Source organism: Castor canadensis, chromosome 2, assembly GCF_047511655.1.
Source record: "Castor canadensis chromosome 2, mCasCan1.hap1v2, whole genome shotgun sequence".
Lineage (NCBI taxonomy): Eukaryota > Metazoa > Chordata > Mammalia > Rodentia > Castoridae > Castor > Castor canadensis.
Genome location: NC_133387.1, coordinates 41,607,602 through 41,622,638, shown reverse-complemented (window position 1 = coordinate 41,622,638; position 15,037 = coordinate 41,607,602). Strand labels below are relative to the sequence as shown.

Genomic DNA, 15,037 nt, shown 5'->3' with positions numbered 1-15,037 from the left:
GGGAGGAGGACTGGGCAGACTAACACTAAAAATGCAGTCTGTACATTTTGGTTATTTCTCAAACCATAATTTCATTGGTAAACTCTGAATCACAACAAACGATTTCAGACACTTAGCACAAGAGCACCAGTGCCACCTGTCTCTTCTATTTACCAGCCATTTCATCTTAGGAAAGCTTTACTTAAATACTTTGAAAAATGAAAACAATAATTCATAATATATGCAGTACTTGATAATGAAGTAAAACAAGTAGTAGAGTACACACCATAGCAGGTTCTCAGTAAGCTGTAGCTGCTTCTGCTGCTGCTTAACCGTTATCCTTGGCCTCTTCTTTGATGGACTATTTCTCATTAGCTTCCTTTGGAGGGAGAAGCCTCCTTACCTTGTTGCTTGTGTTTTTGGGGTTTTCTCCACCAACTGCAGCCCAAAGCACATCTTGTTAGAAACATGTTTATGAAATCTGAACATAAGCCAGGTACACGAATTCTAGTACAGTTAATGCTGAATGTGTCCATATCTCCAGTTTTCCAAAGGGAACAGGCACAGAAGAAACCCTGCGATATCTGATCAAGAAATTCCTTTTAGTGCAGATTCTGAATTGCAAAGCTGTTATTAAAACCTGCAAATGATGAGCAATGGAAGATGGGAGACATTAACTGCCTCTAACCCCCTTTTGTTTCTCCTTGCTGATACTCCTAACTGACACTGGGAAAACAGTGAGCAGCTCACAGCACTGGGCTGTCATTAGTGTGTGCCTGGAAAGGCAGGTTGTTCACAATAGACCTTTGCAGAATTGCTCATTATTCCCATGACGTTATTAAAGAAGGAAAGATTCCAATAAGTTTTCAACCCCAAGAAAGAAAGGAGAGCAACAAGCAGTTTTCCTTTGGCAACAAGCAGAGGGGGAGAACCTGATCATCCCCCTAGGTTTATGCCTACGAAGAACACAGTCTGATGGAGTGGATTTTCCTGTTTTCATCCCCATGCCTAGCAGCAAATAGACAAACCTCCATCTTGCCCAGAAAAAAGATGAAGATGTGCCTTAAAGGGCTGCCATTTCTGAGCACTAAGAGCAGTTGCCCCTTGTCACGTCACATGCTGGTGTCAGGAAACTTGAGAGGAGGAAAGGAGTGCATAGTGCTTGAATGGAAGGATTTACCCAGGAGAGGAAATGAACAAAGAAAATATGTCATGTTGCTATTGGGAGTTAAATAAACTGCCAGTCACAACCAGAGATACATTCTCCGTGTAAACTAAAGCATTTTCATACTGGTATGCAAATGTGTGAACCCATGGGGTGTTGGAGTTGGGGCACAGATAGGGAGTTTTTAAATGGAGAACAGTGGGATAGAATGTTTTATTATGTTGTGAGTGCCAGGAGAGTGGAAGTAGGTTCTTGATGGGTTGTTCTGGGGCTTAGAGATTAGTTCACTAGAGGTGGCGGGAAGGCATCAGCAGGCTCTAGCTTCTCAGCATGTCTACAGAAATGCCACTGCACTTACTATCCTTAGGAATAATTGGATAATTTTCTGCCTGGACAGGGGCTGCAAAGAGCTATGGATGTGTTGTGATCAGAGAGTACCAGCAGTTCTGGCATGCAGTAGTGTATTCTAGTGGCCTTTCAGGAAAGACATGATCAATGGCTGTTTTTGAAAGATCTTGATTTTCCGTAAATTTACTTTCCCATCATGAGTGCCAATGCTATCAGAAAGACAAATTAATTTAACATGAGTGACTTACTGGTCCCTTATGAATTACTTTCCAATTGTTTTTAATAGCATCTCTTTATCTCTAGCACGAGAAAACACAGTTGACCTTTAACAGCCTCTTTTATAAATGAACCCGATTGCAGTTCAGCTTTTCCACTTTCAGATCTTTATCTCCTGGCACCTTTAATCCAAACTCATTTGGATGCAGGTCCAGCTGTCTCTCTAATGGTATCTATCCATTAATTAAACACTCTGTGCTTACCAGTTTGCACACCAGCAGCTGTAAAGGATGAGAAGGCAGTTCTCCTTTAATCTACAAATATTTATTTTCTTTTGGGGGGATTGGTTGGGAAAAGATTAAGTGTATATGAGGATAACCAGCTTATGGAGAATGTGTATCTCTGGTAGAAGTTTCCTGCCGAGTCACATCAGGTGCAGTTAGTAAGCCGGAAGGCTGGCTCCTAATCCCTGCAATCATAAATTACGAAATGCTGGTTAAAACAAGTATCTTCCTCCATCTGGGCTAAGGAATGGGTTTTTGTTTTCTAAGTACTTTAATGAATGCATGTGAATGAATTTACAGGGAAGAATGAGTATAACTCAAATAGAATCTGACTCTGATATTTATGAGATCCTGTGTACACAGGAGCCAGGCCATGACTTGTATACTCTTATCCTGGCACAAAGCATTATGGGACTTTCCTTAGTCCACTTACAATTTTTGTTTCAAAAATGTCATTTATTGCACTTAATTGTTAAGTCTCTTATGTACCTTTCCATTGTCTGGTACATTTTTTCATGCACTAATTTGCCAGAGGGAGTGAGCCAGTTATTCAGGACAAGGACCATAGCCTTTTTTAGATTCCACTGAAAACAGAACCTGAATAAAGATTTGGGTACAAGTAATTTTTAGAAGGTGATCCCACAAAGTATAAGTAAGGGAGGAGGGAAGACAAGCAGGAAGAAGGCAATGTTAAAGAAGAGATTGGTACTGAAGTTAGCAGTGTAAGTGACAGAGTTCAATTCTGCCCAAATCTGTGAAAAATCATCCAGTATGCCTCTGTAATTGTCCACCCTAGATACAGCGGTTTCAAGTATTTACTTGGGGAGGAGGACATTAATTCTCTTTTGCTTTGAGCCATGTTGTACAGACACAGAGCCTATACAGTATTGTAGAAAGGGCAAGAACACTGGAAGACTCACCTAGCATCTCTATACTTCAGCTGCAGTCAGAGTTGGATCAAAGGCTATGCTGGGGGCATCAGGAACAATATCCCATATTATGGATTTACATCCATTTCCCATATTTTTTCCTATTCTAAAAGTTATGTAAGACTTGATGGTTAAATGAAACATTTTGGGAAAATGGTTTTATTACTATTCTTTTCATTTACATGTGCTTTTATTTGGTTTTTAAGAGATTAATTCATCAAATAAACTTTAGTTGAGTACCAGATATTGAGGTAGTTGCTGCAGAAATAGTCTTTCCCTTCAGGTTAATATGTTCTGTAAAATACAACATTGTAGTGTTATCATAGCACTATCTATGGCAGGTGGTGTACATCAGGGAGGAAGTGATCAAATCTCTGAAGGTACTGACAGGCAAGGGGAAGCAAGAGAGGAAATCCAAATTCACGCAGTGGTCCTTGACTTGGGGTTCTGAAAGACAAACAGATGGAGAAGAATATATTCTGCACTAAATGCTATTGGGAAGGGGTATAGGATGGAAAAAGAAAACTTTTGGGGGGAACTGAAAGTCATTCAGAATGACTGGAATGTGGGTGTGAAAGGGAGAAGCCAGAGTTGGAGAAAGATAAAGGGAGTGATCGTAGAGATCTGTATACTTCAGTCCAGGCACTGTCTTTATTACTGCTTTTACATGGAACATTACTGTTGGGAACACAGCATGCTCAGATGTGCTTTGTGAATTTGGGGATATATTAAATTGATTTAAACAAAAATGACAACTTTGTCTAGAAGGCAATTCCAGAGAGTGGTTACAATTTAGTTAGTGAAGACTTTAATTGCATAAGCCTACTTTTCACTTTTTGTGTAAGTTCTTTTGGGGATCATGGAATTGCATCAGACACTATATGTGTGAAATAGAAGCAACTTAAGACACTGAGGAGCCAGTAGTGGTAGGGTCCCCTAAGCCTGTTTTCAGGAGTTAATAGGTTTGAGTAGAAGTAGCGCTCTAGAAGACAGGAAACAGAAATGAAGGGGGTCCAAGCCAAGTCTTTTGCTTCTGATGGCCCAGTTCTAGAGACTTATATCAAAGTTCTGCAAGGAGGGACTCAAGTCTGAGACTGCTGGTGCAGTTTCCATGAGGGAATGTGAGGCAAAATATGTGAGTAATGCTGCATTTACACCCAGATACAGATAGGAGTGTTGGGAGGAGAGCATCATCCCACTTCCTCAAGGGAAACAGGACCACATTACTTCCTGGAAGGGTGAAAAGATGGCGCAACTGTCACTTTGACCATGATATTCAAGTTCTCATAGCAAACATGGTAAGTAGTACAGCATCCTCAATTGTCTTTGGAGATAGCAGTTGCAAAGGAACATAGAGCAGACCAAAGACAAATGGCAGTCACAACCTAACTCTGGATGGAACTGACACTCGGTATGTGTACATTTTAGTGTGATCCACCAGAGACTCTACAAAATGATTGGGTCATATGTTATAGGGAAGTGCCTAAGTACATGGAGTCAATGTCGTTGAAATCACCGTTAACCTCAGTATCGTGATTCTGTTTTGTACCCATAAGGGTAAGGCCTGGAAAATTTGGGTTATAAATTAATAATGATAACAGGAATGTGCCTGAAAACCTCTCTTGCAAATGTTTATCATGATGATGACCAACTTTTGATCACATCATCTTAAACTGTGGAGTGTTATCATGGATTATACCATGGAGAATAGAAGCCCCTTAAGTATCACAAGTAATCATGCAAAGAACCAGTCCTATTGCTCTTGTCCACCCTTTACTGGCTGGCTTATCTTGGTGCAGGTATTGATCAGTGCTAGGGGAAAGGGGCTGTATTTTCAACCTTGCTACCAAAGTGAGGAGATTTATCTGAGAACAAGTAATGGAAGGTGGCAGAAAGAGGGGAATTATAGCCAAGAATCAGCTACATTCGATGAGACAGTGATGTCTGGAGGAGTCTGTGACAAAAAAAGAGAAAAATCAGAGGACTGTCACTCTCCAGAGCCTGGCCAGCAGCACCTCCGGGTGATGTATGATGATACAGGCTGGCAAGTGCTACCTTCCTAACCTGTACTATGTCTGGCTCTCATGAAGAAGCCGATTTATTGTATTGTCACTGGTATATCACTGAGCAGAGACATTGGAAGGAATTGTGGGTAATAGGGTTTTTTCCCCTAGTTGAAGCCAATAACCTGCCTCCTTTATCTCAGCAAGCAGAAGACTCACAGACAAAGCAAATTGGAACTCAGACTTATATTGATTATGTTCCTATCCTCCCATATTTTGTTATGGTATGTGTTTGGCCACTGCTGTCACAAAAATAATTGAATAACAAGTTATAATCATCTATGATATGTAAAGAATAATGTCTTTATCCTTTTTTCTTTCCCTACTCTCATACTTTTATAAATTTTCCATCAATGCTTATAATTAAAGAGTTTCTTTTTCTTAATAATAAAATGTATGTGAAGAAGGAGCTTGTCAAGGAGAAAGAGGGGAGTGCTCAGATAACTTATTTGTGGCATAGTCATTTGCTGCATTGCTTTGGGGTAGTTTAGAAATATGTAGCAGAATTTAAAATGTGAATTCCCTTTGATTTTTTAATTCCACTACTAGGAAATTTTCTCAACTGATATGCCTATATAAATGTGCAAAGAGAGATGGAAGGATGTTCACAGAAGTACCTTTTAGTCAAAAATTGGAAACAGTATAAATGTTGGCCAATAAGAGATGGTTTAAATTATAGTATAAATTCACAATGAAATATTTCTAAGAACTAAAATGAACATGTGCATTGAAAAAAGCAAGGTGTAGAACAGTTTATAGTGTGTGATTCCATTTTAAAATAAAAATGAGTATGCATTCTTTATCACCCTGTACTAGCATCAACTCAAAATGGATCAAGGACCTTAATATCAGACCTGAAACTATGAAGTTAGTTCAGGAAAGTGCAGCGAATAGTCTGGAAGCAATAAGTATAGGCAAGGACTTCCTCAATAGAACCCCAGCAGCTCAGTAACTAAGAGAAAGGATGGACAAATGAGACTACATTAAATTAAAAAGCTTCTGCACAACAAAAGAAATGGTCTCTAAACTGAAGAGACCACCAACAGAGTGGGAGAAAATATTTGCCAGCTGTACATCAGACAAAGGACTGATAACCAGAATACACAGGGAGCTCAAAAAACTAACCTCCCCCAGAATCAATGAAACAATAAAGAAATGGACAACTGAACTAAACAGAACTTTCTCAAAAGAAGAAACTCAAATGGCCAAAAAACACATGAAAAATTGCTCACCATTTCTGACCACAAAGGAAATGCCAGTCAAAATCACACCAAGATTCCACCTCACCCCTGTTAGAATAGCTATCATCAAAAACACCGCCAGCAACAGGTGTTGGTGAGGATGTGGGGGAAAAGGAACCCTTGTACACTGCTGGTGGGAATGCAAGCTAGTGCAACAACTCTGGAAAACAATAGGGAGGCTTCCTAAAAAACTAAACATAGATCTACCATATGATCCAGCAATCCCACTACTAGGGATATACCCAAAGGAATGTGACTCAGGTTACTCCAGAGGCACCTGCACACCCATGTTTATTGCAGCGCTATTCACAATAGCCAAGTTATGGAAACAGCCAAGATGCCCCACTACTGACAAATGGATTAAGAAAATGTGGAATTTATGCACAATGGAATTTTACTCAGCTGTGAAGAAGAATGAAATCTTGTCATTCACAGGTAAATGAATGGAATTGGAGAACATCATCTTGAGTGAGGTTAGCCAGGCTCAGAAGACCAAAAATCATATGTTCTCCCTCATATGTGGACCTTAGATCTAGGGCAAATGAAACAATATTGTTGGACTTGGGTCACATGGTAAGAGGAGAGCACATACAGGAAGAATGGGGATAGATAGGAAACCCAAAAGTTGAAAGTGTTTGATGTCCTCACTGCAGAGGAGCTAATACAGTAACCTTAAAATGACAGAGGTCCATTTGTGAAGGTGACTGGGAAGTAGTAAAGAGGTCAGGTAGAGATGAATCGATTCAGGTTGTAATACACTTGTGCATGGAAGCAATGCTAGGAATCTCTCTGTATAGCTATCCATATCCCAACTAGCAAAAACAGTTTGTCTTTCTTATTATTGCTTATGTCTACTCTTAAACAAAATTGGAGAAAAGGGCAGAACAGGTTCTGTCTGGAAGTATGGGGGGTCAGGGGAAGAGGGAAATGGTGGGGGCAAGGGGAGAAAGGGCCAAACAATGTATGCACATATGAATAAACGAATAAAGGAAAAAATGAGTATGCATGTATTAAGTATGTTTGTATATACCTGGAAAAATAGTAGGTGGGTGGCTCAAATGACTAGTTGAGATGTGTCTATGTCATGTGATCTTATCTTTACTGAGTACGTTCTCCTTTCCCTGTTTTTTATGTTCAGTATGAATTTTAACAATTGCAAAATATGTCAAGGAAGGGGGAAAGAAGGTAAGTAAACATGGTTGTGTGGAATTATGAAGAAACACCTAGAAATGGTAAGAAAGAATTCTTGTTGATAACCATCAATCAAGAGGAGTGTACTATTTACTGTCAGTTGCCCTTTCTGATTGGCTGTTTCAGTAGGAAGCTGATACTGCTGCTATTTCAAAAGAAATCATGCTTATTTCAACCCCATCCAACTCCCAAGAAGTAGGAGTTGGGGTTCTTCTTACTTTGTTTCTGATGTAAAGCTGTTGCTCATGTTCTTGCAGGCAATGGGGAGCCAGACTGGAAAGAGCCTCTTCAGCTCTTGGAAGGCATTTGAGCTGAAAGAACATATCATGAGGCATTATTAGCTGTTTGATATTATTTGTAAAAGAACACTCACAAGGCCTATACACACCTGGTATGCCGAAAGGTTTCAGTTGAATGTTTATTAAAGTGAACACATTTTTACTTCACAGGCATTAAGGAGCGTTTTCCACATATTTGGCCCTGCTAGATACCGGGCATATAAAGTGCATATTCTTGTGAAGTTTATGATCTAGCTGGACATGTAGTATATGACCAACAAATTACAATATAAAATATTAATTGCAACGAAGTGAGAAGGCACCAGATGTAGTCAGCAGGAAACACACACACACTGATATTCGTAACTGGAAAACACATGCTCACTCTAGCTTGCTAATTAAGATGAAAAAATCTACCAAATAAAATCTTAAGAATTACCCAAGATGGGCTGTATAGTGTTACAGAATAAAATCTATTAGTTGGGACATTGTTCTTAGGGGAAAATAAAATGTTGAAGAATTTTGTGACCATTCATTTAAAGAATGCATCTTGTTTTTATTCTTCAGAGATATTCTGGTTCTCCAATTAACATTGCTGTAAAAATCAGTGTCCTCTTGAGTAATTTTCTAAATTAGTCAATGGAGAAACATTGCCTGTTGGATATTTTATAAGAAACAATACATTTGGATTGTTCATAGAATACTTCTTAGGAAATGTTGAAGCAAAGGCTAGCAGCACTTGGTGAATAATTAAGAGAACTTTGGACATCATAAAGACTACTAGGTCCTTCTTTCCCATTCTAAAGTCTTCCACATTTGCTAGTTCGATTTACCTTAAGTTATACCACTACGAATAAGTCACATAGAAAAACAATAGAACTGTGCATGTTAATTGTGTATTGAAAGGTAAATAGATATAGCAGATTAAACTAAACAGAATAAATATGTGTGTGTTCTCTAGTTATTTTTTGTCTACTTTGACACAGAACACTCATATTTACTTCAGCAGTATAGTAAAAGAAGTGAGAAAATGGAATATGACAGGCAATTCTAGAACTATGTTTAATGGAAAGAAAACGAAAGAGCTCAAATGTTGTATATTGGTGTTGTTTAACATTTGTGGTCCTTCAGAATGTGCACTCTACAGTTTTCAGAAGCTGTAGAGTCAGCTTCATGCCATCTGCTGGACTATATTAGGGTTTGCACATGTACTAGAATGGGGTGTGGAAAAGACATACAAATTCATCTGTAATGCCTTTTCTTGCTACCAGCCATGGTAGAGTACCTTTTTGTTCAGCTTGTAACATTTTCCTATGAATGCATTTTTATCTTCCCTTTGTCTTTACTGCCAGGAAGATAGACTAAGTTAGAAATTTTCCATTTATTTTTCTAATCTGATATGTATAAAATATGGCATCTGCAAATAAATGAGATTTAGGGGATAGTGGTAAATACATAGTCCTGAACCTCACCTTCATATTTATTTGGATGGTCATTTTGAAGGCAGTAGACAAAAAATACAATCTTGTTTTTTTTCTTCTCTATTAAAGTCTTGTAAATAACATTGGGTTTTTTTTGACAAATGGGCTCTATCTGATGCAAGAAGGAAAGGAGATGTTTTGGTTAAAAGGAATTGATAAAAATAATTAGTATTTAAAATATTAGGTTTGTAGGGAGATTGACACTTGAAATCATGGCTGATTATTTATTTTTCAAGGATAGCTAGGTTTATTTTGAAATTAAATCATTGCCTAAATACCCATCAAAGTCCATCATGGATTGGGATGAAATTCAAGACTGCTTCATCACTATACATACAGAAAAGTAAATAAACATGTGAGTTATATTGGTTGTGGCTTAACTACATTTTGAAACTTTGAAATCACCAGAGAATTAATCACCAGAGAAATAACCACTATTTATTTTTTTTTTTTTTAAAGATGGGGTCCCAATATGTTGTGTAGGCTGGCCTCGAACTCCTAGGCTCACGTGATCTGTCTACCTCAACCTCCCAAGTAGCTGGGCTACTGGAGGTGCCATTATGTCTGGCTCGTAGCTGCTGTTTCCATGGTAATGGTTTTTGCATCATGTCTTTCTTTATCCTTTTGTCAGTTTGTGGGATTTGTGGTATGTGTGACAGAGTGTTATCTGTATTTCTAATAGCACTTTAAGCTGGAAAATCTGCAGTACATCTCATTTGATAAACCAGCACTACATGTTAACAAGTTAGGAAAAGAAATGAATTTTAGACATTGAGTCCTTGACTTACAAATTATGTAGTCTCAAGGAAAATACCAAGTCAGATCACAAGCTAGCATTTTATTCTCTGATGTAGAGGGTAATAGGTCAGCAGGAATGGCAGTGTGGGAAGGGTGCATAGGTCCAGAGGAGAGGGACCTAACTGACAGCTTGCTTCAGTCCTGTTATGCAAGATCAGTTGTTTAAGAACAAATCTGTTAAATCTCAAATTTAGTTCTTGTCTGTCACTGGGGTTGGCCACTCTAACAGATGTAGATGACAAGAGGAAGGCAGCTGTAACGAAACAGAGTCTTGTATCTCAGGAATACTTCTGTCATTGCCCATTTTTATTTAACCTCAGCCACTGGGTTTGATGTTTGAGGAGTTCTCTAAACATCTCTCTATCTCTGAGCTACTTTGATCCAGAAAAGAGTTTCATGTGACTTGGGGAGGAATTAGAAAATATGTGTTTGAGTAACTACAGATGAAAACTCTTAAATGTGGCCACTTCTAAAAGACATTCATTATTAAAAGAACCCTTAATTAGTTAGAAGAGTAATAACAACGGAAGTATAGAAGGTAAATTCTATCATCACTAATAGCTACCACTGGGAATTTTTTTATGTCTAGTCATGATATTTTAGAGGGCTCTTATTTAACACCAACAAAACATGAAAATTTCTTCCTTCCTTTACCCAATATGATCCCCATTATTTGTGAATTCTGTATTTGCAAAGGTTGCATATTTGTGAATGCTGAGAGAACCTGGAAATCTATTTTAAATTAGCTTCATGGGTAATCTTTACGTTATAACATTTGTGGGACATAGTTTTAAGCTCCAAACAGAGTAGCTATGGTCCAATAAGAGGCTTGGTGCAGCTTCTTTTTACTTCCCTGTACCCTTTGTTTCATAGAGGTGGATACTTGCAATATCTGGGATTTGGTCAGTTTTTAGACCACCAAGGCAGAAAACCTCCAAACACTGTAAATTCTTTTCCTGGGAGTTGTTGTGGTTGTTCTACAGCTTATCTTTGGGAAGGTCTAGAATGGCAGGTGTGAAAGAGCATAAAGTCTGCCTCATTTGGGTCTTTCTGTTTCTAGTCTTTATGCCTTCAGACTCGACTTCATGAAGATAGATAGGGAATAATCCTAGCATGGTCAGTTCACCCATAGCCCCTGACTTGGCCCTTCAATCTTTCCCTCTAGCTTCAGCTCTAGTCTTCTCCTCTACCTTCTCCTCCAACTTACTTAGCTCCAGCTGCACAGGCCTACTAATGGATCCTTGGATGCAGAGAGGCCATTCCTGCCACAGGACCTTGCTCTTACACTTTCCTGGGTCTTTACATGCCTGGTGAGAGCTCTCACCCAGTTTAGATTCCTGATTGCATGTGATGATTTGAGTGACCTTCCCTGAATGCTCTATCACTTTCCTATTATAGCTTTTCCCTTTTATTCATATCTTTAATTAATATTATAGTACATGGTTATATTGTTAGTTATCTTCATCCCACAACCCCCTCTTCAGAATGTGAACTTTATGACAATGTCTTGCTTATCTTTGTATTCTCTGCTTACTCTAAAAAGGCTTGACACATGGTAAGTCCTCAAAAAAAATGATAGAGTAACTGAATAAATATGTGCCCATAAAGGCTTCTTTGGAAATCTCTTGTCCTATTATCATTCACCATTTGTTTAGTAAAGGGAATATAAACTTTGATTAAACCACTCTATGTTGCAGTAACATGCTCACATTTAGAACATGTTATACTTCAAATTAATAGCAAGATACTAACACAAAACAAAGACAGTGCAAGGCACACCTGTGAATACTTCTTGGGAAAGAATTATTTTCATTGCACAAAGGTCTTGCTGAATAAGTAGTAACTCCTATATAAATTTGGGGGGTGGAAGTGCTCTCAATGATTACAGGGCATATCAAAAAGCAGGCACAAGATGAACAAATACAAGTATGGGAGGACTAGGGATAAGGGTATATGGGGACAGTGGAAAAAGATGAGAGTAGAAAGATAGAGCAATGAATAGTTTTGCCTGTTATTAAGAGAATCATGTTTTCAATTTAATTTTGAAGAAATGGGAAATTAAAGATTTTTAAATGGAAAAATAGTATCATGTCTGTGTTTTTACAAAATAAGCCCAACAGTGGGAGGTACGAGAATTGGAACAATTTTGTTGGAGTTAGTGAGGAGTTAGGAAGCATCAGAGAAATCTGGAAGAGCCAGAGGTGGTTCCAAAGAGGGAGAGGAAAGGAGACATTTCTTGAAATTTAGTAAGTAGGATTTGGAGATAGTTTGGGTATCAAAATAATGGCTAGAAGCAGCATTTTAATAGTTGTCCTTTCTTTTGGGTACAGGATGAATGGAAGACATAACTGCACAAGTAAACACTTCAGAGTCAATAAAGAAAGAGGGAACCATAGGACCTCATCTTGAGGACTAAGCAATGAGGAGACAGAAAACCAGTTATTAATGCATTAGGCCAAAGCCGCAGAGCACAAGATTATTCCAGTACCTGGTAGTTTCTCTGGGACAGAACTATGATAAAATGAGTACAGAGGAGAGGTTTAGAATAAGATGTCAGAAAGAAGATAAGGAATGTGAACACAAGGAGAGAGATTTGCATCAAATGATGATCAGTATGAAAAGCTGATTTAAACTATGTATTTATACCAATAACACATACTTATTACATCCCTTATTAAGATAATCATTGTAGCTGGGTGTGGTGGTGAGCACTTGTCATCCTAGTTACTTGGGAAGCTAAGATTGTGGTCCCGGGCATGCCTAGGCAAAAGAGTTCATGAGACCCCACCTCAACAGAAAAAAGTTGGATGTGATGGCAAGCATTTGTCATCCCATATACGGCAGAAAGCTTAAAATAGGAGGCTGCAGTCCAGGTCAGCCAGGGCAAAAAATGAGAAACTATCTCCAAAATAATCAGAGCAAAAGGGGTTGGAGTTGTGGCTCAAGTGGTAGAGCACTACAGGCACAAAGATCTGTGTTCAGATCCCAGATAATTATTCTTAGTTGTGTCTCCTTTGAGCTAGCCAAGAAGAGTCTTATATTTCTTCTTAACTCACTCAGATATAAGATTGAATATTTAATTGCAGAAACTTAAAAAAAAGAAGTGGAATGCACCTTTTTTGGTAAGTGGCAATAGACCACATGGAAATAGTGTCAGCAACCACCCACCTCCACTCAGTTCTTCTATTCCTTTTTCCACAGCAAGACCCTGACTTGCGACACTTTCCACTGGAATGCATGCAACTGGGAAGGATGCAGGCCTAACGGCATCTCCTTGATGAAGATTCAGCAGTGAGACGTTCCCTTGTCAAGGACCCTGCTCATGAGGAAACAGGAGGGCACAGGGAAGCAGAGTTGGTTTCTGGACACACATGTGCAGAATGTCAATTGCAGCAACCTCAGTCTGCAGTCTATGATCTTCTAGAAAGGTCTCCTCAGCTTCCAAATGCCAGAGATATGGGTTTATCTGTCAATGACTGATTCATTCTGAAGAACTACTCAGAGGAATAGATTCAACTGATTTATCTTAGGAGAACAAATACTTTGTGAACATCATTTTTTGTGGCTAGACAGGACATGCCATTCCAAAGGTAACTCAGATTTACCACCCATTTAAAACAGAAACCCTACAATATCCAGAACAAAATATGCTTTTCTTGGTTTTTTACATTTTTCATCATGAGATAATTGTGACGATTCTTTAGAAAATTCTTCCCCATAATTAGGTCAATCCCAACTTTCTTATCTTACTGCATCTGTTGAGATTGTCACAAGTAAAATGATTTCCAGTAGTATTACAACTATACGGACATAGATTTTATTTCAAATTGTATAGAAAGTTTTGAAGGGTATGTAGATCATGAGATTGACTGTAGAATCACTTGGAAAAAGAGTATTAGGTTAGATGAAGGGTATGATGGATAAGTTTGTCTAATTGGGGTATGAGCATATTGGTAAATCAGGATCATTTTATAAATAATTCAATTGCTAGAAGTCTTCAGTAATAAAGAAATATACTTAACTATAAACACCAAGTACAAGAAACAAAGTGAGATAAGACCCATATGCTACCTGTGAAACTTGCCATTCAGAATGGGATACTGACTTAGACCTATCAGACTCTGGTTATGATTTGAGAAAAATTATTATTATCCCCAAATGAGGAATAAATAATGAACTATAAAAAGGTAATAATAATTCTGAGCAAGTAATTAGGAAAGGATTTATGGAGGAGATGGCATTGGAACAAGGCTTTGAAAGATTAGGGAGTAAGAATTAAGTCTGATAGAGCAGGGTAATTGTCATATGTAGGTCATAGATAATGAAGAGCTAAAGGAGGCCACAGGGAACTGAGAAAGAATCAAAAGTATATTCAGAGAATATTCTATACTTGTATGGGGCTGGTGTGTGGGGTATCTATTAGACTTTTAATCTTATTTGAGAAGAAATCAGAAGCCACTTCTTGGTGCTAGCAATGACAAAGACAGGATCAAAAGCATAAGTTTAGATAATTCTATTTAACTTTGTATTTTGTAGTTCTATGTATCAATATTGGAAGGTCTACTGATGACAGTGAATAAATTTTTTGATTCCCCAATGGTTCTGTGAGAAGGTATAGTTTCAGATAATTGCATGGCATTTATTATGAACATTCATTTCCTTCATATTTTTAAATTAAGTGGCTGTTAATTGTTTTCTTCACACTGCGGGTCTAAGTATAATTATTTGTGGTTGTTCATATTCATTAACAATGTTCACTATGTTATAGTGAATTGATCCATGAATATTTTTGAAGATCTTTATTAAAATTTTCTTACTGAGAATAGATGATTGTCTAAATGCAATCATGAAGTTTGCTCCTTTTGCTGAATCTCTGTATCTTTACTCTTCTTTTATAAATTTGTTATATGTCACCTCAGATTTAGTTGTGATACCAGAAGACATTTGGAGGATTCCACCTATTTCCAATGCAGCCATTGTAAGAATGATAGCAGGGAAGGTTGTTCCTTATGTAAAGAAATCAGGGTGTGTTTAATAAGTATGTTTATAAAACAATATGTCAGT

At 38.0% G+C, this 15,037-nt stretch overlaps 1 protein-coding gene across 2 annotated transcripts in view; it reads left to right on the top strand.

Moving 5' to 3' along the window:
* Positions 1–14,690, top strand: part of Phf14 (PHD finger protein 14) — a 229,686-nt gene extending 214,996 nt beyond the window's left edge. The window contains exon 19 of one of the 2 annotated variants that reach the window (XM_074064662.1): positions 13,175–14,690. In XM_074064662.1, coding sequence (XP_073920763.1) covers positions 13,175–13,237 — 63 coding nt within the window. In that variant the 3' untranslated portion in view covers positions 13,238–14,690. The remainder of the gene's footprint in view (positions 1–13,174) is intronic. The other variant, XM_074064665.1, reaches the window with a different exon arrangement.
* Positions 14,691–15,037: the final 347 nt, after the last annotated feature.